The following is a 20,735-nucleotide window of genomic DNA, read 5'->3' as shown; positions in this document are numbered from 1 at the left end:
ATTTAGAGTAAATCATATTAAAAGGAAAATATCCACATAAAATGTGTTCATGCATAATGTTAGAGACAATTTATCCCAGTTTACACAATTGTGAAGTTCTTGAAAGAAATGTTCTAAATTTCCAATACAACTTAATTAACAAATTATATATTTTTTGGTGGAAATAAAATAAAATTGAATAGAAGAAAGTTACTGTAAAACAATTGTCTTAAATGTGTAAGAATTTTTCGAGTGAGACTTCTTTACTTTTATCAATATAAAAAGAAAGATATACAAATTTTATGTATAATTGATTATAAACGAAATATATACATATATAATAATAATAATAAAAAATTTATGATATAATGGATTTAGAAAAGATATTTTGATACCAATACTATTTGACAATCAATTTTTTTTTTATTAAAAAGAATATCTAGCAATAAAGGATGAATCAAACAAATAATATTAGGTAGTTAATAAGTGGCTTGAACTTTTGTAAGAAATATTAAAGTATTAACACTTTAATAAATTATCTTATTGATAATGTAACATAATTGATTATTTTAATAGAACTAATTATTGTAATAATAAACTAAATAATTAGAATAAAAATATTAAAAGAATTATTTTAAAATTTACCCTATAAATTATTTTTTCATTATATTAATATAAAAAGGTTTATTCATTAACATCAATCAAATAATTTTTTTTATTTTCTCTCAAAAATAACTCAACAGTCTATTATATATCTCTTATTTATTTTCTTTTTCTAATCACTCCTTAATCTAAAAAAGCCTAAAAGATATTTTATTTTATTTGTTGTTATAGTGGTTCTATTTTTTTTTCTTACATTGCTTTGATTCACTTAATACATTACCACCTAACGAAAAGTATTTAATACAAATCAAAAGAATTTTTTAATATTTTATAAATAAAATTAAAAATATTTCGAAAATCACTTAAACCAAATTTTTGAAAGATTAAACATAAAATTAATTTTTTGAAAGACAAAAAAATTAAAAACATCCAAATAAGACCAACATTCAGCCAAAAAAATGATTTTATGACATAAAAACCATAGAAGTCATGACATTCTTCTTCCTTCATTGAACACACACCTTCATTGCTCAACTTTCTCACATTATCTTCCACCAATTTAACCCTACTTGCACACAACCCTGTGTTAATTTCTAGTAAGTAAGCTTACTCATTCTTGATTCATTTCACTTCACTGCCTTTAAAATTTCACATTTTCATTAATCTGTATAATTTCAGGAAAATTCATGATGTGGGGAGTTTCATTTTCCCCCTTTTGATTTATGTATTCGCTAGAGCTTAAGTAAGGTTGAATTTACGAGAGAAAACTTTGTTATAGCAAATGGGTTTGTGTAATTTTGTAAGATAAGTTCAGAAAATAGCATCTTGTTACTGTTTGTTTAGATTTTAAAATATTGGGATTCAACATCTTTCTTTCAATTTTTTTGTTGAAGGTAAGTTCAATTTGGTTTGGGGCTGCATATTGAAAATTGTTAGTAATGCACTTGTCTTCAGTTGTGGTTATTCTCTAGTGATGGAAAACCATTTGAAGCACCATTGAGGAGAGTAAAGATAGACAGGGAGATGAACAAGAATATTGAGAAAGTTGTTAAGAGGGATCTTATGATGAATAGTATCTCTAAAAATTTGGTCTTAAACCAAACTTAACGGAACTTTGTGATTCATGCAGCTAAACCTACTTACTAGAATAAGGCTTTGGTGGTGGTGGTGGTTGTTCAAATTTGAAGATTTTGCTTCAGTGATTTTTCTTTTGAAAATGTAGTTATGCAAGATTTAAATAGATAAGCTCATGATTGAATAGTTTCACTGAATGATCATTTGCTCACTGTTGTCTTATTAGTGGATTTGGAAGCTGTGGCAGAAACAGTTGAAAATTGTACTGATAAAATATCAGCAGCATTTGAAGGCAGTTCTATTGTGGAGCCAAATGTTGGTATGGAGTTTGATTCAGAGGAAGCTGCCAAGAACTTTTATGATGAGTATGCAAGGCAGGAAGGGTTTGTTGTGCGCCTTGATCGCTGCCATCGTTCTGAGGTTGACAACCGAATCATTTCGCGCCGTTTTTCATGCAATAAGCAAGGTTTTCATGTGAGGGTTAGAAATAAAACCAAGCCTGTTCATAAACCAAGGACTAGCATAAGAGAAGGTTGTGAAGCCATGATGTTGGTTAAAGTTAATAAATGTGGGAAGTGGGTGGTTACTAAATTTGTGAAGGAGCACAGTCATCTGCTAAATGCTTCTGGTTCTCCTTCATATAGTAAAATGATTGTGAGTTTTATCTTTAATTCCTGACGTTGAATATTTAGTTCTCCATGTCTCGGTATTAAAATTGAATACAGTTTTGTATTTTACTTTAATCTATTGCAAATTGGGACAACAAATGTCTTGTGGAGTAGTAATTCCTGTTTGCACACCTTTAACTGTTGAAGTAATAGTCTTTAATCTTGAATATTATCAAAGATTTTTGCCATCGGAGTTCATTTCTTGTTGCCAAATCTAGTATATCTCTATTTATGTTATGTAAAGATCAGTAAATCACAGATTTATTGCTCTTTATAGAAAAGGTAAAATCATTTGTTACTTTTTGTTCTTTTAGGCAACAAGTTTTGTGAGTAACTATTATATTTGACCAGCAGTAGAGTTGAGTGTATCTCTTAATGTCACACATGTGAGGCTGTGACTGATTATAGTTCATCGGTGTGAAGTGGAAATGTAGTTAATTATGGATTCCTATATTTTAAAGATTTCTATAGCTGTTTATATCCCCAAACTTGTTTAGATTGAACAACATTGATGTATGCTCATTCTTATTTCATTGTATTTTCTTATCATGCAGAATGCTGACAAAGATTAATTTAACACAATGTAAAAATCTCATCTTAGCTATTCATTCTTTTTGGTTTTTAAGAATTAAGATTTATTGAGTCAAAAAAATGAATTAAGACTTATTTCATTCTAATTCCATGCTTCTGAACAGACCTGAACTTGTCCCAATTTACCATAATTCATTCTCGTGTTCTGTCAGTGTCAAAAAGTCAGGGAATGAATGAATTGATTTTAAGGAGACTCATAATTTAGGTTTCTAGTTAATGGTTACACAGAGTGTAGCAGGAATGCTACAGTCTTCTAGTCTGTATTGAATCTGCCAGTTATCTTTAGGCACCATTCATATACTGTGTTACATTTTAGTTCTTTATTTTTGGCTCCTATTTTTTATATTATGTCCAAATATGATGTGAATTTATACTTTAAGTATGTTACTATAGGAAATCTCCAGCAGCTTTTGTGGCACATAAGCAGATTGATGACAGTGGAGAATTTTTCCTTATTGGAAGATCAGTTCTGAATCATAAGCATAATGTTACTCAAAATGATCATTTGCATTGAATGAAAATTTACAGAACAGTTGACATGTTTTTATCTTAGCATCTTCACCTGAACTTTCCTTACATATTTTCAAAGTTCAAACACTTCAGACACCTGAAACTTTTGAAGAGTTTTACTTGTACTACTACACCAGAAACATTTGTATCAACATCTTAACAATTTTGAACTAATGCATTTATGAAATCTTAACAATTTTTGTTTGGCTTACTTCCAGGAGTCAAAGGATAGGATAATTCAACAACTCACAAAGGAACTTGAGTACAGAGATCGATTATGTCAGCAATATCGCAGACAACTATTCTCCCTTCTGGAGACTGTTGAGGAACAAACAGAAAGCTTATCAAAAAATGTTGAGCTTGTTGTTAACAATATAAAAAATCTTTAGAATGAAGTGCAAAAACTTTATAACACTGACAAACTTCCACACAGGATTTTGTAGAAAGCAAATTCCTTGCTTCATCTTTTATACTAACATGGGTCTAATGTAAAGGATTGCAGTGAATCGGATATTGGAGATGGTTTGGCAAAAAATCTCCATTTTAAGCCTAATAGAATTCATGCTACATGAACCAGAATCATTATTACATTGTTTTTCTTCTGTTAGTAATGGATCATCCAATTGCAGTCACAAACATTCAACATATCTAAAAAGGCTTCATGCTCACACACTTTCTACAAATGTTTACACTTTCAACCAACTACCTATTATAATTCAATTGCTATAACATATAAAAATAAATTAGTGCACTTACATTTGATCTAAAACTAAGTTTTAGTAGAAATCAGCACCAAGGTTACTTTTACAAATTATAATCCAAATATGTATTCCCTGATGTGTCAAATTAAGATGTATTCAAGAATTGATCTTTCTTTATAAATATTTCCCTTCCATACTTATAGATACCCAATTGGGATAGAAATATTATTCTTAAAGATATGATTATCTAACAACTAGGATGATTATGATACACCTCAACCCAACACTCCAAGATGACCCAAAAGATTAATTAGACAACCTAAATGGATGGACCAATATGCAATCTAATAAGTTAGAAAAGGAGGTTATATTATCATAAGAATAGATGTTTGTAAGGCCTAAGGGCACATAGGGTACCTATTTAGAGTATTGATACCAAAATGAATGCATCAAAGGTTTTGTGTCCTAATTATATTAGTGTATTCTCTCTTCTCTTAGTATAGCTATAGCAGAAGCTTAGCAAATTGGTGCTTTCATTGACCTACCATGCCTCTCAAACCCAAACAAAAGATCTGGAGGAAATACTCCACTCCATCCACGAACACCTTGTTGCCATCCAAGTTCAGATGGAAGAAACCCACACCCATCAAGCTTCCATGGAAGCTTGTAACGAGTCCCTTCATTCCACTGCCACCTTCCTCATTGATCAGGTATCCTTTATTTCGCATATAGAGAATCTTGTCCAGCCACCAGGTGGCGCAAACATCACTTGAAATATTGCAACATCCTCTCCCCTCACCAATGAGGCACAGACTATTCCTAACCACACCCAAAACCACGCTCAACATCAAAATCCTGCCCCCACCATCTGACCCCCCATGCTTCAGTTAGCCTTCTTTGAAGGTCCTGAACCCTTGGATTGGCTCTTTCAAGTAGAGTAATATTTTTCTTTTTTATCAAATCCCACCTGAGCAAAGATTATTTATGGTAGCTTTTTTAGCTCTCAGCTGGTTTAAGTGGATGCATCAAAACCTTCTAATCATAGATTGACCCTCCTTCACCCGTTCCTTGGAACTGCGTTTTGGAACATCCACCTATGTTAACCACCAAACAGAACTATTCAACCTCAATCAAGTCACCACAGTAACTGAATATCAGGCCTGTTTTGAAAAATTATGCAATTGTATTGTGGGACTTACTCCACAAACTATACTCAATTGTTTCATCTTGGGTTTACAACCAGAACTCTGTCGAAAGTTGGGTATCCTAAACCTTTTCTCTATTTCACAAGCCATTGGGTTAGCCAAGCTTATAGAAGAAAAATGTAGAGACTCTAAAATTAGACAACGTCCACCTCCACCTTATATTACCAACCCCCTAGCATTACAACCAAGATAGTCAAAATCGAGATCTTACTTAGGATCGAAAAGATAAACATGAATCATAAAACGTAAGATCGTAACACGGATCGTAAAATCCTACAAATTTTATGGAATTCATAATTGAACCTCATAATATATAAAAGAGTACATAATTAGGTGTAAGCAACACATCCTATAATAAGAGTAACCATTTACTAGTTACAAAACATTGAGAAAATAATAATCTATCTAAACCAAATAATCTTGTAAGTTAAATTCATATTCAACTTCATGATTTTCATCTCCTTCATCATTCAAATCAATCATGTCTAAGTGATGACTATGTAAAGATTCTTCCTCCTCTACTTCAATAGGAACCAAGTTTTCATCCAAATCAAATGTTTCATTATGCTCATGCTCATCTTCCATAATCCACTCGTCATCGGATGAACAATCATCAATATTAATTTGAGTTGGTTTTCTTGTTTGCTTCTTCTTAGCTAATTTTGAATTAGCCATAACAAAAACAACATCATTCATTGTGCTTTGCTTTAGCCTATTTCTTCTCTTTGTGTGGACCTAAACAAATGCAAAGAAAAATATTATAAGTAATTTAGTGGATAAGTAGTAGACTACTAATTATATTCTAGAGATATATTTTAAGTTAACTTACCATCTCAAAGGAACTCCAGTTACGCTCACATCCGGAAGAGCTACATGTTAAGCTCAATACATGAATGGCAAACTTTTGGAGTTCTGGATACTCATCACCATAAGACTCCCACCAATCTGCGGGAGTCTTTAAATTGATTGACCTAGTATCCATGGGACAACCAAAATTTTTTGCTCGTTTTTTGAAATCATCAATTTGAACATCAATGAGAGTTTGTTCATCCTCATCCTCCACCATCCTAGTTATGCATTCCATTAGACCACGCTTCACCTCCAAATCTGCTTTAAATCCAGGACGATAATGCATTTGAGGGTTAAGAAAATAGCCTGCAACATGCAAAGGCCTATGGAGTTGCTTGTCCCACCTTTCATCAATGATGTTCCACAAAGGCAAATAGCTAACCAAAATATATTACATTGAGTTAGATTTTTGTTTTGAATTTCAAAATCACCATCTCAACAAACAAATACATAAAATACCTTTTTTTGACACCATTGAAAGCTTTTTGTATCTTCTCTTTAGCTTGGTCCATTGCTTCATAAATGAAACCCATGGTTGGCTTTTGATCCGAATCAACCAATCGAAACACTTCAATGAGAGGCAATGTTCCCTTCAAACATATTATGACATTCTTCCAAAAATTCTAGTCTAAAACCACCTCTTCAACTATTTTTCCATCATTTGTTTTAGAAACTTGCTAGACTTCCATTCATGACTAGTAAACATTCTGATTAAAGCTCTCTTATTCTCATGGAGGCACCCTAATGTCAAAAAAGATGTAGCAAACCGAGTAATACCTGGTCTTACCAAATCTCTTCCCTTTGTGAAATGTTGAAGTAGAGATATTAGAGAGTGAGACTGCAATGGAGAAGTTGAAAGAGAATGGGAAAGGAGAGCGGGAGTCTATTTGCATGACTTAAAAATAATTAATTAAAAATTATTTTTGTTGAAGTTGTAACGTTTTTGAGTAAAAAATTAAAAATTTTACTGTGCAGTAACTGATTCCTTTCACTGTGCGGTAAGTGGATTCTTTTTAGTTATTTGGGCTTTTTATTTCATTGAACCCATATGTTGTTGGCTCCATCTTAAACAGAAACCCTAATCTCAAACTATCCCATATGTTGTTGCTGCCTCCTTTTAAACAGAAACCCTAATATTAACTACCCCATCTAATGTTGCTACCACACCATAGCCACCGTGTCACACTCCGTCACGTCGCGACACTATAAACGCTACCACGCCGTCGCAATGATGATGTCAGAAGCGCTGCCTGTGGCGATTTCCAGTATCGTGAAACTCGACGATTCCACGTGAGTTGCGATTTACAACGCCGATCCCACGTGATCTGCAGAAATAGTATTTTTCTGGTGATCGTAGATCGGCACCATGAGTATACATTGTAAAATCGTACGATCTTACAATGCAACTCGCGATTTTGACTACTATGATTACAACCACTCATCCCCCACCAATATCCCACCTAAACCCACCCTTCTTTATTAAGCGCTTGTCCTCACAACAGATGCAAGAATGTTGCGCCCAAGGCTTATGTTACAATTGTGATGAGAAGTTTACTCCTGGCCACAAATGCTCTACTTCGTGATTTCTATAATTGTTAGATGATCAACCCTCAGAACCCAATCCAGAATCACCCACAAGTGAGTTTCCAGAAACCATTCATTTCCACTTGTCACCACTTGCCCTCACCGGACAACCATGCCCCCAAACTCCTAGGTTCACTAGTCTCATACAAAACCTCCCAGTTACTGTCCTTATTGACTCAGGAAGCTCTCACAACATCCTCCAATCTCGCATAACCCACCACCTACACCTACCTATAACCCCAAGCCCTTCGTTGTCTGTGATGGTGGGCAATGGAGCCTTTATCCAATGTCAAGGCATTTGTCCATCCGTAGACATATCACTCCAAACATCTACATTTTCCATTCCCTTTTACCTATTACCTATCGAGGGAGTTGATGTGGTTTTAGGCATTGAATGACTTTGCACCCTAGGACCTATAAAGGCATATTTCTCCATTCCTAGTATTGCTTTCACTCACTGTAAACAACAAATAACCTTACAAGCCACAACCCAATCTACACTCACCCCTACAACTTACCATCAATTGTGTCAGTACATGTCAACAAACTCTATTGCCTCATTTCACCTTATCTCCATCAATACCGTACAACCCTCACCATACCAATTGCATGACCACCTTCAAAACCTGTTATCCCCATTGGCAGCCCTACCCTTGCCCATTTGTTCTATTCTCATAAAAATCCAAATTTTTTTCCAAATACCCCGTGGCTTGCCACCACCTAGACCCCATGACCACCACATACCTTTACTACCTAATACCCCTCCCATCAATGTGAGACCAAACCGTTACCCACATTCCCACAAAGAAACCATTACCAAATTAATTTTAGAAATGCTTCAAGACGGGTTTATTAAGCCCAGTAATAGTCCATTCTCATCCCTAGATCTTTTAATAAAAAAGAAGGATGGCATTTGGCGCTTATGTGTAGACTACCACGCCTTAAATTTAGTCACAATCCACGATCGCTTCCCAATCCCTACCATTGATGAATTGCTCGATGAACTAGACTCAGCTACAATACTAAGACTGATCTATATTCAGGGTATCGCCAAATTCGTTTAATACCAGAAGACAGGGTATCACCAAACTCGTTCACTCACGGAGTTAAGAGGATTTCTCGGTCTCACCGGTACTTTATAGGAAATTCGTGCATCATTATGCCACACTCGCCGCTCCTCTCACTGATTTATTACATGACCGAAAATTCAAATGGCCTGCCACAACCCAACAAGCTTTTACAGAATTGATATTACAATTAACCAAGTTGTTTACACTACATCTTCCAGACTTCTCCAAACCCTTTGTTGTAGAAACAGATGCCTCACAGGTGGCAATAGGAGCTATGCTCAGCCAAGACGGTCATCCCTTTTCGTTTTTCAACAAGAAGATGTGTCCATGCCTCCAAGCGTCCTCAGTTTTTGTTCGTGAAATGTATGCAATAACAGAGGTAGTAACAAAATGGCGTCAGTATTTATTAGGCCAACAATTCAAGATATATATGGATCAAAAAAGTTTGAACACCCTATTATCCCAAACGATTCAGACCCTAGAACAACAGAAATGGACAACCAGGGTCAACAATTTTTGCCAACGGATCTTACAGGAGTTGCATGAAACCTCAATAACAGGGCGCTCGAGTCTTAAGCCCACACTCACGTGAGTTGCTGCCTCATTTTATTAGCCAGAATGGACACGAGATGTTAATGATTTTCTTGAACAGTGCACCACTTGTCAACGAAACGAATACCTGCCTACAAAACAAGAAAGATTATTCCAACCACTACTAATACCCAACCAAGTGTGGGAGGACTGGATTTTATAACACATTTACCTTCATCGGCGGGTCACACAACCATTTGGGTAATTTGTGATCGGCAAACCAAGTATGCACACTTTTTGACGTTGCCCACACACTTCACGACTCAAGCTTTGTCCAAACGTTTTTATGTGGAAATTTTTCGCCTTCACGGGCTACCGAAAACAATTGTCTCCAACTGCAACCCTTTCTTTCTTTATCAGTACCTTTTGGAGACAATTGTTTGAAGCACATGGAACAACATTAAAATAAGTTCTTCCTACCATCCATAAATGGACGGTCAAACTAAAGTACTCAACAGGGGATTGGAAACTTACCTAAGGTGTTTCATGGGAGATCATCCCAAAACATGGTACTAATAGCTTCATCTGGTTGAGCTATGGTACAACACCACTTTCCACTAGGCCATAAGAATCTCCTCCTTCCAAGCTCTTTACGGTCGACTGCCACCCACCACGGTGGATCTGTTGCACCTTTCGCGCACGGGAACCACTGTCGCAGAACTACTCCAACAATAAACCATCATCTTCCACAACCTCAAACACCACCTTCGTAGAATGCGCCAAAGAATGTGTGATCAAGCTAACTTCCACCGCAAGGATCGAAGCTTTGACATCGGTGACTGGGTCTAGGGTTGTCTCCAGCCATACCGACAACAATCAATGGAACGCCGCCAATGCCCCAAGCTTAACCCATAATTTTCTGGCCCGTATCAGATCACTCGCCGCATCAAAGCTGTCGCGTACGAGCTCCGACTACCAGTCTTCCCGAGTTCATACCCTTTTTCACATATCCCTCCTCCGCCTTTTCAAAACTCCCATTCCTTTCCTGCACACTAACTCTCCCAAGAAATCCAATGATGTGAGTTGATTTTAGGATTGCACATTTATTGGTTGCTCTTTGTTTATGATTTTTTGTTTTTATCAATGTAAGGTGAGAACCCAAAGAAAATTCCCATTGGACACGAACTTAATCAAGTCGTTAAGTAAGTGTTAAAGTTCACTTCTAGAGGGCAAAGAGAAAAACACAATTATATGGTGACAATGATGCAATGGTGTGTAATTGAAGAGAATAAGGCAAAGATAACCAATAATTTAAGAGACAAACATGAAAGTATAAAGAGGAATGGATTGGAGGGTGCAAATAAAGATAAAAAGAGGAAGAGGTGAAGAGAGCTTATGGAAGAAAGAAAGATGTCACGCCACTTGGAGAAGAGAGGACTCCAAGATGAGTGGTGCAAAGAGTTGCCACTTGAGATGTTACCTACCCAAGATAAGACCAAAAATGAGAGCTCACAAGTCTCACAAAATCACTCCTGCATAATTTATTTATTATTGAATTTCCATGTGTAAATACATGAGTCAAGGAACCCTTTATATAGGAAGGAGTGACTTGGAGGGCAATATGAGTGAAGGATAAAATGGGGAGGGGAGAGGGGTGGCCTAGGGGGTTGACCAAGGTCAATGTCACCCCTAGTCCTAGATTCTAGAAGCTAGGGCTACCTTCCTAACCTAATGGACTTGGCACAAGCCCAATTTGATAAGTACACCCCTCTTTTATGCTATATGAACTTTATTCTACTGAAATTAAAAATAGAGAGAATAGCTGGTGCTCAGCTCCCATTGCTTGGGCTTTGCTACTAGTGATCCTCTGAGGGATGATGGACTCTGAGGCATTGGCTAGTGGCTAGTGACAAGATCTTCCCCTTTGCCGTCACCTCTTTCTTCAGGTCTTCAACTTCGTTTGAAAGCTTGCTCTTTTCTTCAGCCAAGCTTAGTGCCTTTTTGGTCTTCTCAGTCAAAGCCACATCCAAGCGATTAGCCTTAGTTCAGAGACACTCGACTTCTTGATGAAGGCCACTCAAACGGGTAACTTCATCTCGGAGGCGTTCCACTTCTTTATGGAGTTCTATATTCTCCTTTATCCTTTGGTCCTCAACTCTTTTTCGATCTTTCGCCTTGACATTGACTAGGCAAGCCAATGCAAATGATTGTCCGAGTAGCTTCTCGGTATCATGAAGAAGGTGATCTTAGTCATGAGACATTAGTCGAGCTTTATCCTTGCTAGGTAAAAAGTATGACTCACCATGAGCTGGGACGTCAAAATCGGGACCCATAAGCTTTTTCCTCGCGAGCTCTCGGCCTCGTACTTCTGAATTGTGATGACCTCTTGGTTGGGGGCTCGACCATCTGAATGAGAATGTTCGGTAGGAGGAGTGGTTATTGGTCTTTTCCTTTTGAAGACGAGCCCTGAGGTAGTCTACTCGTCTTGGTAAGATTGAATTTGAGCAACCCCAGCTGAAGCTTTTCTCTTTTGCGACAAGGAATCCTTAGGCAATCTCCCAGCTGCCCTCATTTTCTTGGTGAGCTCAGCAAGCTCAACCTTGCTAATATTGGAAAGCATGCTATATGCAAAAATGAATAAAACACTTAGATGTCATATTTTTAAACTTTCCCTTTAAGGATAAGAAAGGAGATGTACCGATATAGGCTTTGAGAGCACTAGAGAGATATTCTTTTGTCAACAGTGTCAAAGTATCAAAGACGACTTTCAGATTCACCAAAACCTCACAAATGCCTTGGTCCCTTAGGTGCAGATCTTCCAAGCGTCGAGCACTCTGGAACTTAGGATTGGATGTCCAATACAAAGGAAAGTCGTACAGTAGGGAAAAATCTCCCATCGAGGCTCAGACTTTGAGAAATCGGCCTTTGAAATTTTTGTAGGATGATTGAAAAAAAGTGAGCAAACCTCTCCCAGGGGCACCATTTAAAGAAACCCATAGTTGGTGACCTGAGTGTTTGGCCTCGAAAAAGGTACATGAAGACCTCTACAATCAGCGAAATGTCGAGCTGGGAGCATAAGATAATGAAACCCCAAATGAATGCCTCGTTATTCGAATGTAGCTGGGTGAGTGCTACATTCAGCTCGATCAATAACTCTTTTTCGAAAATGGACAGGGGCAAACGAAGTAGGACCTTTTAAAAGAACGTAGGGTACAAAAAACATAATGGACCAATAGAATCCGATGACTCATCGCAGCATATAGGTTCCACTTCCTTACACTCTACTACTTTTACTAAACTCTTATGTTTTTTGCTCAGACAACACCCTGCTTTCCTTAACTCCCTAATTTTAAACGAGAGTAAGAGGTCTCTTTAAGAAGTTTCTTTTTAGCCCATGGATACACAGAACTATAATCCATTTTCGAAGGCAACTAATGCATAAACAAAGATAGAATACGAATACCATTTAGGACAAGACAAAATGAATTGAAACTAAGATGCATTTCTCAAAGTGGAATCAATAAGGTAAATGATAATCTTCCAGGGAGATTCAGTGGATAAAGCATACCTAGTTTTTCAGTGGGAGAAGGCGGTGCGGGGTGGCGCGAAGAAGGAAAGAGAAGGGAGTTCGAGCATAGTGATGGGTTTGGAGTGAAAGAGTACAAAATGGTTGATTCGTAGGAAGCGCAAAATGGGTCATTTGGAAAAGAAGAAGAAGTTGAAATGGTAGGATTTTTCCACCGTTGATAATGTGCCACATGTACGCACCAAATTTAGTATGGTGAGACGTCTTTTCAGGAGACGCTTTGGCAACCGCGCCCCACCTACCCCTTATGAGAAAGGTCATGTCAGCCACTGGTGAAAAGAGCCTCTTCACCTTGTCAAGTTCGACTTAAGCCTGGGGGGCTGTGTACTGGTCGGACGTGCTCGGGTCCTCGACCTATGCACTTAAGTGTAGTAGCTCAAATTAGACATGCTCGTATGGAAAATACCTAGATCGACTTGAGGCGATCATGGACCCAATGACACGTTATGAGGTCGGCCCAGACAATTGGAAGTCCATATTGAAAGGATAACTAAAGGTAAAACCACATGGTGAATAACTGAGGTAGTTAAGCATATATATATATATGTATGTATTTCGATGTAAAAGCTGTTAGGAATAATGTTGCATTGTACCCGAAAATAAAAGGTACACATTAACAAAATATTCTTGCTGTTAAGATTAAATTCTTGCTGTTAAGATTAAATTCTTGCTGTTGAAATTATATTCTGGTTGATGAAAATTGTTGAAGGAATGTCTATAAAAGGGGTTTAAGACCTAGAGTAAAGGTAAGCTCTTCTGAGAACTCTACACTGATACAAATTTTATAGTTTGAATGCTTTCAATGACTTGATCGTCGGAGTGACATCAATAGGTGGAGCCTCCTTCGTCACAAGCGTCTTCATCTCGGTTCAATACACTAAGTAAAGTCGCTTCAACCCGGAGCCCACTTCCAAGTCCGATCGAGGTCATTAGGCGAGAACAGTTTCCAATCTTAGTTTAGATATGCGATTTGGATTTTTCTTAACTAAGCCTAGCATAATCGAATCTATTGCGAGAGATATTGCAAAAGATTGGAAGGAGATTTGCTCTAAATCGAGTAAGAATTACTGAGGATTATCTTTGTGAAAAAATCTGAAAAATATCTTTACAGAAGGGTTGATTGAATTTGGAATTTGTTTCATCATTTGAAATGTCATCATCAAGGCACGAAATCTCTACAGATAATTCGAAACAAGAAAAATGAGTGAATATATTAAAATATAAGTTAATTAAGATCCAATTAATTCGGCTTAGGTAAATCTTATCTAAAATAATGAATTTATTCTTAATTATAATCTAAGAAAACCAAAATTAAACACTCTGGGCGAGTTTGAATAGAAATGTACTCATTATTAAGTATCTCTCATTAGATGAGTGTTAACATTATAATCCCTATACCTTATTTCAATTTTCAAAAAATACCTAATTAGATAGTGAAGTTGGTGAAGAGTATGCAATGACAAAAAAAAATAAAAATTGAGAGGGAGAAATGAGGATAGGAAGATAAACTGGGTTAGTTGGATGTAATTTGTAAGCCAAAGGATAAAGGATAAATGATAAAGGATGTAAGATAGCTTCTTCCTGCACCTCCATGACTTCTTCTCCCACCCCATACTAAAAGAAAATTTACTAATATACCCTTCAGTAAAAATATTAAAAAATTAAAATAATATTTTAATCTACTTTTAACATTTAACCTAAACTTCACTTTCACCTTCATCGTGCCTCTTCTTCTGTTTCCCTTCCTGTGGCACCGCACCACCCCCTCCCATTCCGAGGTTTTTCTTTCTCTTCATCTCTCAAATTTCTCTAAACCCCACATTCTCTATCACTCACAAATCCACAAGTGCCTTGTTCACAGGTTAGTAAGTTTAATTTTACTAATTTTGCATTGCTTTTGAAACCTGGGTTTGTGCTGCTGTGTAATCTGGTACTCACTCTGTAATCCGTTTGTGCTGCTACGTAATCTGGTACTCATTGTGTAATCCGTTTGAAACCTGCGTTTTTTCGTAATAGGCACCAGATTATGTAATCTGGTACAGCTGAGAATGTAAAGTAATACCAGATTACGTAATCTGGTTTAGGTTATTTAAGTAATTCTGGATTACGTAATCCGATTTAGGTATTTAAGTAATTCCGGATTACGTAATCCGGTTTAGGTATTTAAGTAATTTCGGATTACGTAATCTGGTTTAGGTTTACAACATGTTTTGAATTACATACTTCAGTATGTACATTGTGTACTTAGTGTTTCAGATTATGTAATCCAGTAGTGTTCTTACAAAGTTGCGATTTTTGTGTTTTTGCGTTTTTGTTATGTATTTAGTTTCTAACCCACTTGGTAAAAAAAAATTTAAATTTTATATTATGTACACAAATTCATGATTATATTATTTATTATTTGTAAATAATTGAAATTCAAATTGTGTTGTGGATAGATATGGCAAAATTTAGAGGTGCTGGATCTCAGGAACATGATCGCAGAAGACCGACGACATCTGTCCGTAGAAGAGACCGATGTGGTGTCGAGGAAAGTATTGGTGATGATGTTCATATTGATAATGACAATGAACAAGGATTACAAAATGATGACCAAGTAGACCAGGGAGAAGGGTTTCCTGGAGGACCTTCTGATATGTCTTTACTGGTAAATTTTGCTGATCATGTTGTTGTTAAGCTTTGGGAGGGTGAGGTAAGAACGAAAAAAACCTTCAATTAAATTGTCTTTATTAACTATTGTTTAAATTTATTTAATTATATTTAATATCTACAAATTTTATATTAGGATCGGGGAGAACTTAAATTGGTATCCCACGGTAGAAAATTATGTAAAATTGTGATGCCTCATGCTAATATTGAGCTACTTGTACAAAATTATGGATTGTTTAGTTTGTGCCATATAAGTTATGAAGCCTTTGTCGAAAGGTGGCATCAGGAGACAAACTTCTTCCACCTTCCCGTAGGTGAGATGACCATCACACTTGATGATGTGTCATCTCTTTTACACCTCCCCATTTTGGGTCAATTCACAACATATGTGCCCTTAGAGTACAACGAAGCTGCAACAATTTTGGCTGAGTTACTAGGGGTGGATGAGGCTCGGGGGAAGGCTGAGATGAGGCAGTGTCGAGGCGTCCACGTGCGATTGAGTTGGCTTCGAGATATATATAAGGAATGTTGTGCTCAGAAGGCTTGGGAGTGTGCTGCCAGGGCTTACTTGTTGCATCTGCTTGGTTGGATGCACTAGTTTTGCGATAAAAGTGCAACCTCTGTATCTATATCGTACTTATTGTTATTCAGCAATCTACATATGTCATGGATATGCATGGGGAGCAACAACACTTACATATCTATATGAGTAGTTGGGGGATGCATCTTATTTTAACACGAAGCAGTTGGCCAGTTATGCGACACTGGTTCAGGTATGAAACCATACAAATAATTAGCAATCACATGTTACATTCCATAATATTTTGTATTAAATATTTTATAAATAATATGATTGAATTATGTAGGCATGGATTTATGAGCATTTCTTGGGCATGGAAAGAAGGGATATTAATCCCTCATATGACGAGGTACACCCGCGGGCAACACGGTATATTGTTGCCCATCAGATTTGCACAGTTGGTGATGTGTGGGTGCAGTTGGATGGGGTCACACACGATGACATCATTTGGACTCCGTATGAGGACCATAGATTGAGAAGACCATTTGAGACCATTTATTTATTCTCGGGTCACTTGCGATTGGGCAGCTTATCACAGAGACATATGCCCGAGCGTGTCTTGCACCAATTTGGGTACGAGCAGAACATTCCACCATCACCGATGGCGGCTGAGGCTCCTGGTGCACATGTCATTGATCAAAGGTGGTTGCAGTTTGATCACCACGTGGTGACAGGTTTGAGAGTTGCTTCTAGTCCATCTACATGTGTTCCTGAGTACATGTCTTGGTGTAGGGCGGTATCACACCCATACATTCGCAGAGGTGAACTTGGAGATCGACCCAGTGTTGTACCACGTCATCGCCTTCGTAGTCCAAATGTTGAGCAGGCAGGTCATTCGTCTCAAGATGAGCGTGCACAGACGATAAGGTTTTTTTATTGTTATGTGATTAAACAATATATTTGACAAGTTTAATTTATTTTGAAATTGGTGCAGGGTATATTTAGGCGCATTGTCAATATCCTCCAGCGCATGATAGATTGTCGTCAGGTCACTGAAGGCACTGGCGCATATGAGAGTACGGAGGCAACGCTGCAGTTAGCCCGGAGCGTGACAAATGACGGGGCAGTCTACACGAGACGATCACGTAATGTTCGTGGACATCGTTGATATTTTTTTTATTACATTACTGTAATAATAGTAACCTTGTATGTGTACAATATGGTTTAATTAATTTATGTTATAGTGTTTGTTATTTTATTTTTATCTGACATAAATGCGAATAAATTATGAATCGGAATTGAAGTAATAAATTATGAATCAGAACTTAAGTAATAAATTATGCATCAGAAACCCACATAATAAATTATGTTTACATCAATCGTCTCCAAGGTTCACATATGTCGGGCTAATACTGATTAATTGGGTAAAATATTGCATTCAAGCAATGTAATATGATGACCATAACCTTGCTTCTGGGTAACAATGTGTACACCATAAAATGTCAGCGGTAGGTATGGGACAATCATCAAGCAATTTTACCTGCACCACAAATGGAAATTAACAAACAAAGGAATATAAATAATGTCTTGAGTAATAACCTTACCTGCACAAAGTGTGAATCATACACATGACCAATACATAGTAATCGGTGTAGACTAGCATCGGTAGGGGGTGCAGTATGCAATAGAAAAATAGTTATATTTTGTTTTAATGACAAACAGACTAAGATAATATTGTATCTGTTTGCTATTAAGTATCCCATATCTGGTATTGTCATCTATTTTTCAACACTAGCCTGCAAAATGCTATAATGAAATTAGATTGCATACAAGTTCAATTAATCAATGCACATGACTCTTATGGATATGCACTTACCACTAACAACTCATCCACTAGTAAAGACCTCTTGATATCTTCTACTCGTTGATGATCACCTAACAATGTTGCGTATTCTTCACGCCACTGAGATATTTCTTTGAATAAATCCATTCTGATGAGTGGCCATGACTCTTCACCCATCCCCAACAATGAGGCAATAGCACGAAACCCACAATGTCCATCAGTTTTAACATCTATTACATCCAAAATATAAGGGTAACATTTCAGATGAAATTGATCAAGCATGGGAATTGCATTGGTGTTGGTCGTCACCTTAACCTTTCCCTTACGAGTCTTCAAAGATGATGAACTATCATTTACAAAATGGATGCGATTTACATGCTCAAAATATGAAGGGGTGCGTTTTGTAGACCTCTGAAATTTATTTGCTTGATTCTTTTGGGATCCTTTTGTCTTAACTACATTAAGTGGTGCACATAATGTTGTCATGTTCGGATAGGCAATTTTACACTACTTGTTTTTAATTGTCACTTTGCCACAAATATCAACCTCGTCGAACCGGGATAGAATTACATCTCATTCTTGTTGAATTGACAACCGATATGATGAATCACATTCAGATAAACCTGAAAAACTCAGTCTCGTCCACATAACACGAACTTCATTAAGATGAATGACACCCATAACATACCTGGCTAACTGACAAACACATGGTAATCCGTGAGTCTGTCTAAGAACACATCCACATCGTTCACTACCAAACCCCACATCATTGACTCGATCAAACTCTTCAGCAATGAGAATCAAAGCATGTTTAGATATAGAGTCAACCAACATTTTATACAATTGCACATTGAATGTGTGTCCTATCACATGTAGACTCATTTGAAATGATGCCTTGATCTCGTTATGTTGAAGTATAATAACATGCTTGATAGCATCCAAACACGAGCACAAGTTTCCCATGCTATTTTGTAATATTCATTTCAAAGACCAATGAGCTTATTCAACCCTGTATAGGTATAAAACATAATAAAACAATTACACGTTATACACGTTCTAAACAAAGTAAAGGCATTCATATACCTATTTGATGTTGTATTTCCTAAATGCATTAACAAATTTGTCCAACACTTGACAAACTTTTCTTTGTGCGAAATAATCCAGGTGTTCTTCACATATTCAAAAAGTAATGGCCACGGTGAACAAATAGTTTCAAAAATTTTCTCAAACTCAACAAATTTAACAATCTTTGTACAGTCAATGATAGTCTTCCATGAATCCATCTCAACTTCCCAAGCCTCGGTAGAATCTACCAACATTTTACACTTTGCTTTAGCATTCTTATTGATGTTAAACCGACAAAGAAGATTTCTTGTTTTAGGAAACACAATATTGATGGCATTCATCAAAGAAAGATCTCTATCACAAACAATGACTTCAGGCCCCATGAAATTCTTTTCTTTCTCGCTAGATAAGAATGCAAAACCAGTAGAAAAGGACAAACTTGTACAAGTTACACCAACAATCTCAAGCAAAGGCAGTCGATATTTGTTTATTTTGTAAGTTGTATCCATTAAGAATACAATGTTAAATGCATTCAAGAGTTTCACAACATCAGGATGAGTCCAAAAAATATCACTAACAATATTGGAAGACTCATGACACGTACTCCAGTGAAGATAGTTGTCACTGTCTAACAACATCATTAACTGTTGTAATTCAGTTCTTGATCCTCTAACTAATCTCTTGTATGATTATCTTGCATTGTATACTTGCTTTATTGTTGTCATATTATCCTCATTATTCTCTTTCAAAGTACGTAGAATGTTACCTGGCTTAACCATGCTTTTAGTCATATCAACAAGCATTGAATGTTCATTCGTTTTTAATCTGCCTGCATATGGATGACCACATATTATGAGTACCACATATTACCTTAAGTACCCAACCTTGACCCTTTCCAACAGGTTTACCTCGCAATTTAAAGTGACATTGACATTTTCGAGTACCAATTACACTAACCTCCAAACCATCCTTGTACTTTCTGTAACTACCCCCCCTTAACAAGACATATGTCTTTCTCCCTTGCTTTCCATTTGCTATGTCAGACCTAATAATGACAATAACAAAACCAAGTCCATAACCAACCCTACGGACCCATTCAAGTAAGTCTTCTCGCAAAGGAAACACCTACACAAAGTTATTCTAACAATATTACAAAATCACTTCTTCAAATTATAATGCAATAAACATGAATGAAATGAAATTTTATTCACCTCATCTGTTGTAAAATGGATACCATAGTCCCCTTCAAACAATCCATGTTGATGCACATAATTCATTAATTCTTCCATACCTTCATTCATAAAACATAAATTTTCATTTTATTATAATTTCCATAAATTCACATAAGTATGCAAAACAAAAATAGCATTCACTTTCGAAGATTTTGTAATTGACAACTTAAACATGACTTTCGGATTGTATAATTCATAAGTCAAATTTTAACAACATAATGAATTCCGGATTATGTAATCTATAAGTCATTTTAAGTGACTTCCGGATTGTGTAATCCATAAGTCAAAATTTTCACAGCAAAATGACTTCTGGATTACGTAATCCATAAGTCATGTTTGATGTTCCAAATGTCTTCCAAATTGCGTAATGCATAAGTGAAATTCATATAGCAAAATGAGTACCGGATTACGTAATAAGTAAGGCATATTGAAAGTTCTAAAATCACTTCCTGATTGTGTAATCCATAGTTCATTT

The 20,735-nt window shown here is 36.4% G+C and overlaps 5 protein-coding genes across 6 annotated transcripts; 2 read left to right on the top strand and 3 right to left on the bottom strand.

The window, feature by feature from the left end:
• Nucleotides 1-1,042: 1,042 nt before the first annotated feature.
• LOC137819487 (protein FAR1-RELATED SEQUENCE 5-like) lies at nt 1,043-4,013 on the top strand. Of its 2 annotated transcripts, none has more exons than XM_068623356.1 (3): nt 1,043-1,178; nt 1,883-2,310; nt 3,644-4,013. In XM_068623356.1, coding segments are annotated over exons 1-3 (600 nt in total). In that variant the 5' UTR covers nt 1,043-1,177; the 3' UTR covers nt 3,815-4,013. The 2 variants fall into 2 exon arrangements, with proteins under 2 accessions (XP_068479457.1, XP_068479458.1); XM_068623357.1 differs by having other exon boundaries at nt 1,069-1,182.
• A 1,723-nt stretch (nt 4,014-5,736) lies between these two features.
• Nucleotides 5,737-6,713, bottom strand: LOC137812810 (uncharacterized). Its single transcript, XM_068615027.1, has 3 exons — nt 6,640-6,713; nt 6,161-6,557; nt 5,737-6,066 (listed from the first exon to the last, which is right to left on the bottom strand). Exons 1-3 carry the CDS (start codon nt 6,711-6,713, stop codon nt 5,737-5,739), a joined length of 801 nt encoding a protein of 266 aa, XP_068471128.1.
• An 8,678-nt stretch (nt 6,714-15,391) lies between these two features.
• LOC137812805 (uncharacterized) lies at nt 15,392-17,288 on the top strand. The gene is made up of 4 exons (XM_068615017.1): nt 15,392-15,643; nt 16,314-16,373; nt 16,467-17,006; nt 17,115-17,288. The coding sequence occupies exons 1-4, from the start codon at nt 15,392-15,394 to the stop codon at nt 17,286-17,288; spliced, it is 1,026 nt and encodes a 341-aa protein (XP_068471118.1).
• A 270-nt stretch (nt 17,289-17,558) lies between these two features.
• Nucleotides 17,559-18,449, bottom strand: LOC137812798 (uncharacterized). The gene is made up of 2 exons (XM_068615004.1): nt 17,997-18,449; nt 17,559-17,660 (listed from the first exon to the last, which is right to left on the bottom strand). The coding sequence occupies exons 1-2, from the start codon at nt 18,447-18,449 to the stop codon at nt 17,559-17,561; spliced, it is 555 nt and encodes a 184-aa protein (XP_068471105.1).
• An 87-nt stretch (nt 18,450-18,536) lies between these two features.
• Nucleotides 18,537-20,317, bottom strand: LOC137812789 (uncharacterized). The gene is made up of 5 exons (XM_068614991.1): nt 20,240-20,317; nt 19,973-20,153; nt 19,795-19,857; nt 19,047-19,656; nt 18,537-18,927 (listed from the first exon to the last, which is right to left on the bottom strand). Exons 1-5 carry the CDS (start codon nt 20,315-20,317, stop codon nt 18,537-18,539), a joined length of 1,323 nt encoding a protein of 440 aa, XP_068471092.1.
• Between the last annotated feature and the right edge of the window lie 418 nt (nt 20,318-20,735).

This window comes from Phaseolus vulgaris, chromosome 10, assembly GCF_000499845.2.
Source record: "Phaseolus vulgaris cultivar G19833 chromosome 10, P. vulgaris v2.0, whole genome shotgun sequence".
NCBI lineage: Eukaryota > Viridiplantae > Streptophyta > Magnoliopsida > Fabales > Fabaceae > Phaseolus > Phaseolus vulgaris.
The sequence above is the reverse complement of the archived record's forward strand: the minus strand, read 5'-3'. Positions and strand labels throughout refer to the sequence as shown.

Coding starts and splice junctions, on each gene's coding strand:
- LOC137819487 (XM_068623356.1), top strand. Junction 2,311..3,643: donor CTTCATATAGTAAAATGATT/GTGAGTTTTATC, acceptor GCTTACTTCCAG/GAGTCAAAGGATAGGATAAT.
- LOC137812810 (XM_068615027.1), bottom strand. CDS start 6,713: ATGGGTTTCATTTATGAAGCAATGGACCAAGCTAAAGAGAAGATACAA. Junction 6,558..6,639: donor TTCAATGGTGTCAAAAAAAG/GTATTTTATGTA, acceptor TATTTTGGTTAG/CTATTTGCCTTTGTGGAACA. Junction 6,067..6,160: donor ACTGGAGTTCCTTTGAGATG/GTAAGTTAACTT, acceptor GCATTTGTTTAG/GTCCACACAAAGAGAAGAAA.
- LOC137812805 (XM_068615017.1), top strand. CDS start 15,392: ATGGCAAAATTTAGAGGTGCTGGATCTCAGGAACATGATCGCAGAAGA. Junction 15,644..16,313: donor TTAAGCTTTGGGAGGGTGAG/GTAAGAACGAAA, acceptor CTATATGAGTAG/TTGGGGGATGCATCTTATTT. Junction 16,374..16,466: donor GTTATGCGACACTGGTTCAG/GTATGAAACCAT, acceptor TGAATTATGTAG/GCATGGATTTATGAGCATTT.
- LOC137812798 (XM_068615004.1), bottom strand. CDS start 18,449: ATGACAACATTATGTGCACCACTTAATGTAGTTAAGACAAAAGGATCC. Junction 17,661..17,996: donor TAGTGGATGAGTTGTTAGTG/GTAAGTGCATAT, acceptor TTTGTGGTGCAG/GTAAAATTGCTTGATGATTG.
- LOC137812789 (XM_068614991.1), bottom strand. CDS start 20,317: ATGGAAGAATTAATGAATTATGTGCATCAACATGGATTGTTTGAAGGG. Junction 20,154..20,239: donor TCCATTTTACAACAGATGAG/GTGAATAAAATT, acceptor AACTTTGTGTAG/GTGTTTCCTTTGCGAGAAGA. Junction 18,928..19,046: donor GGAAATACAACATCAAATAG/GTATATGAATGC, acceptor ATTACAAAATAG/CATGGGAAACTTGTGCTCGT.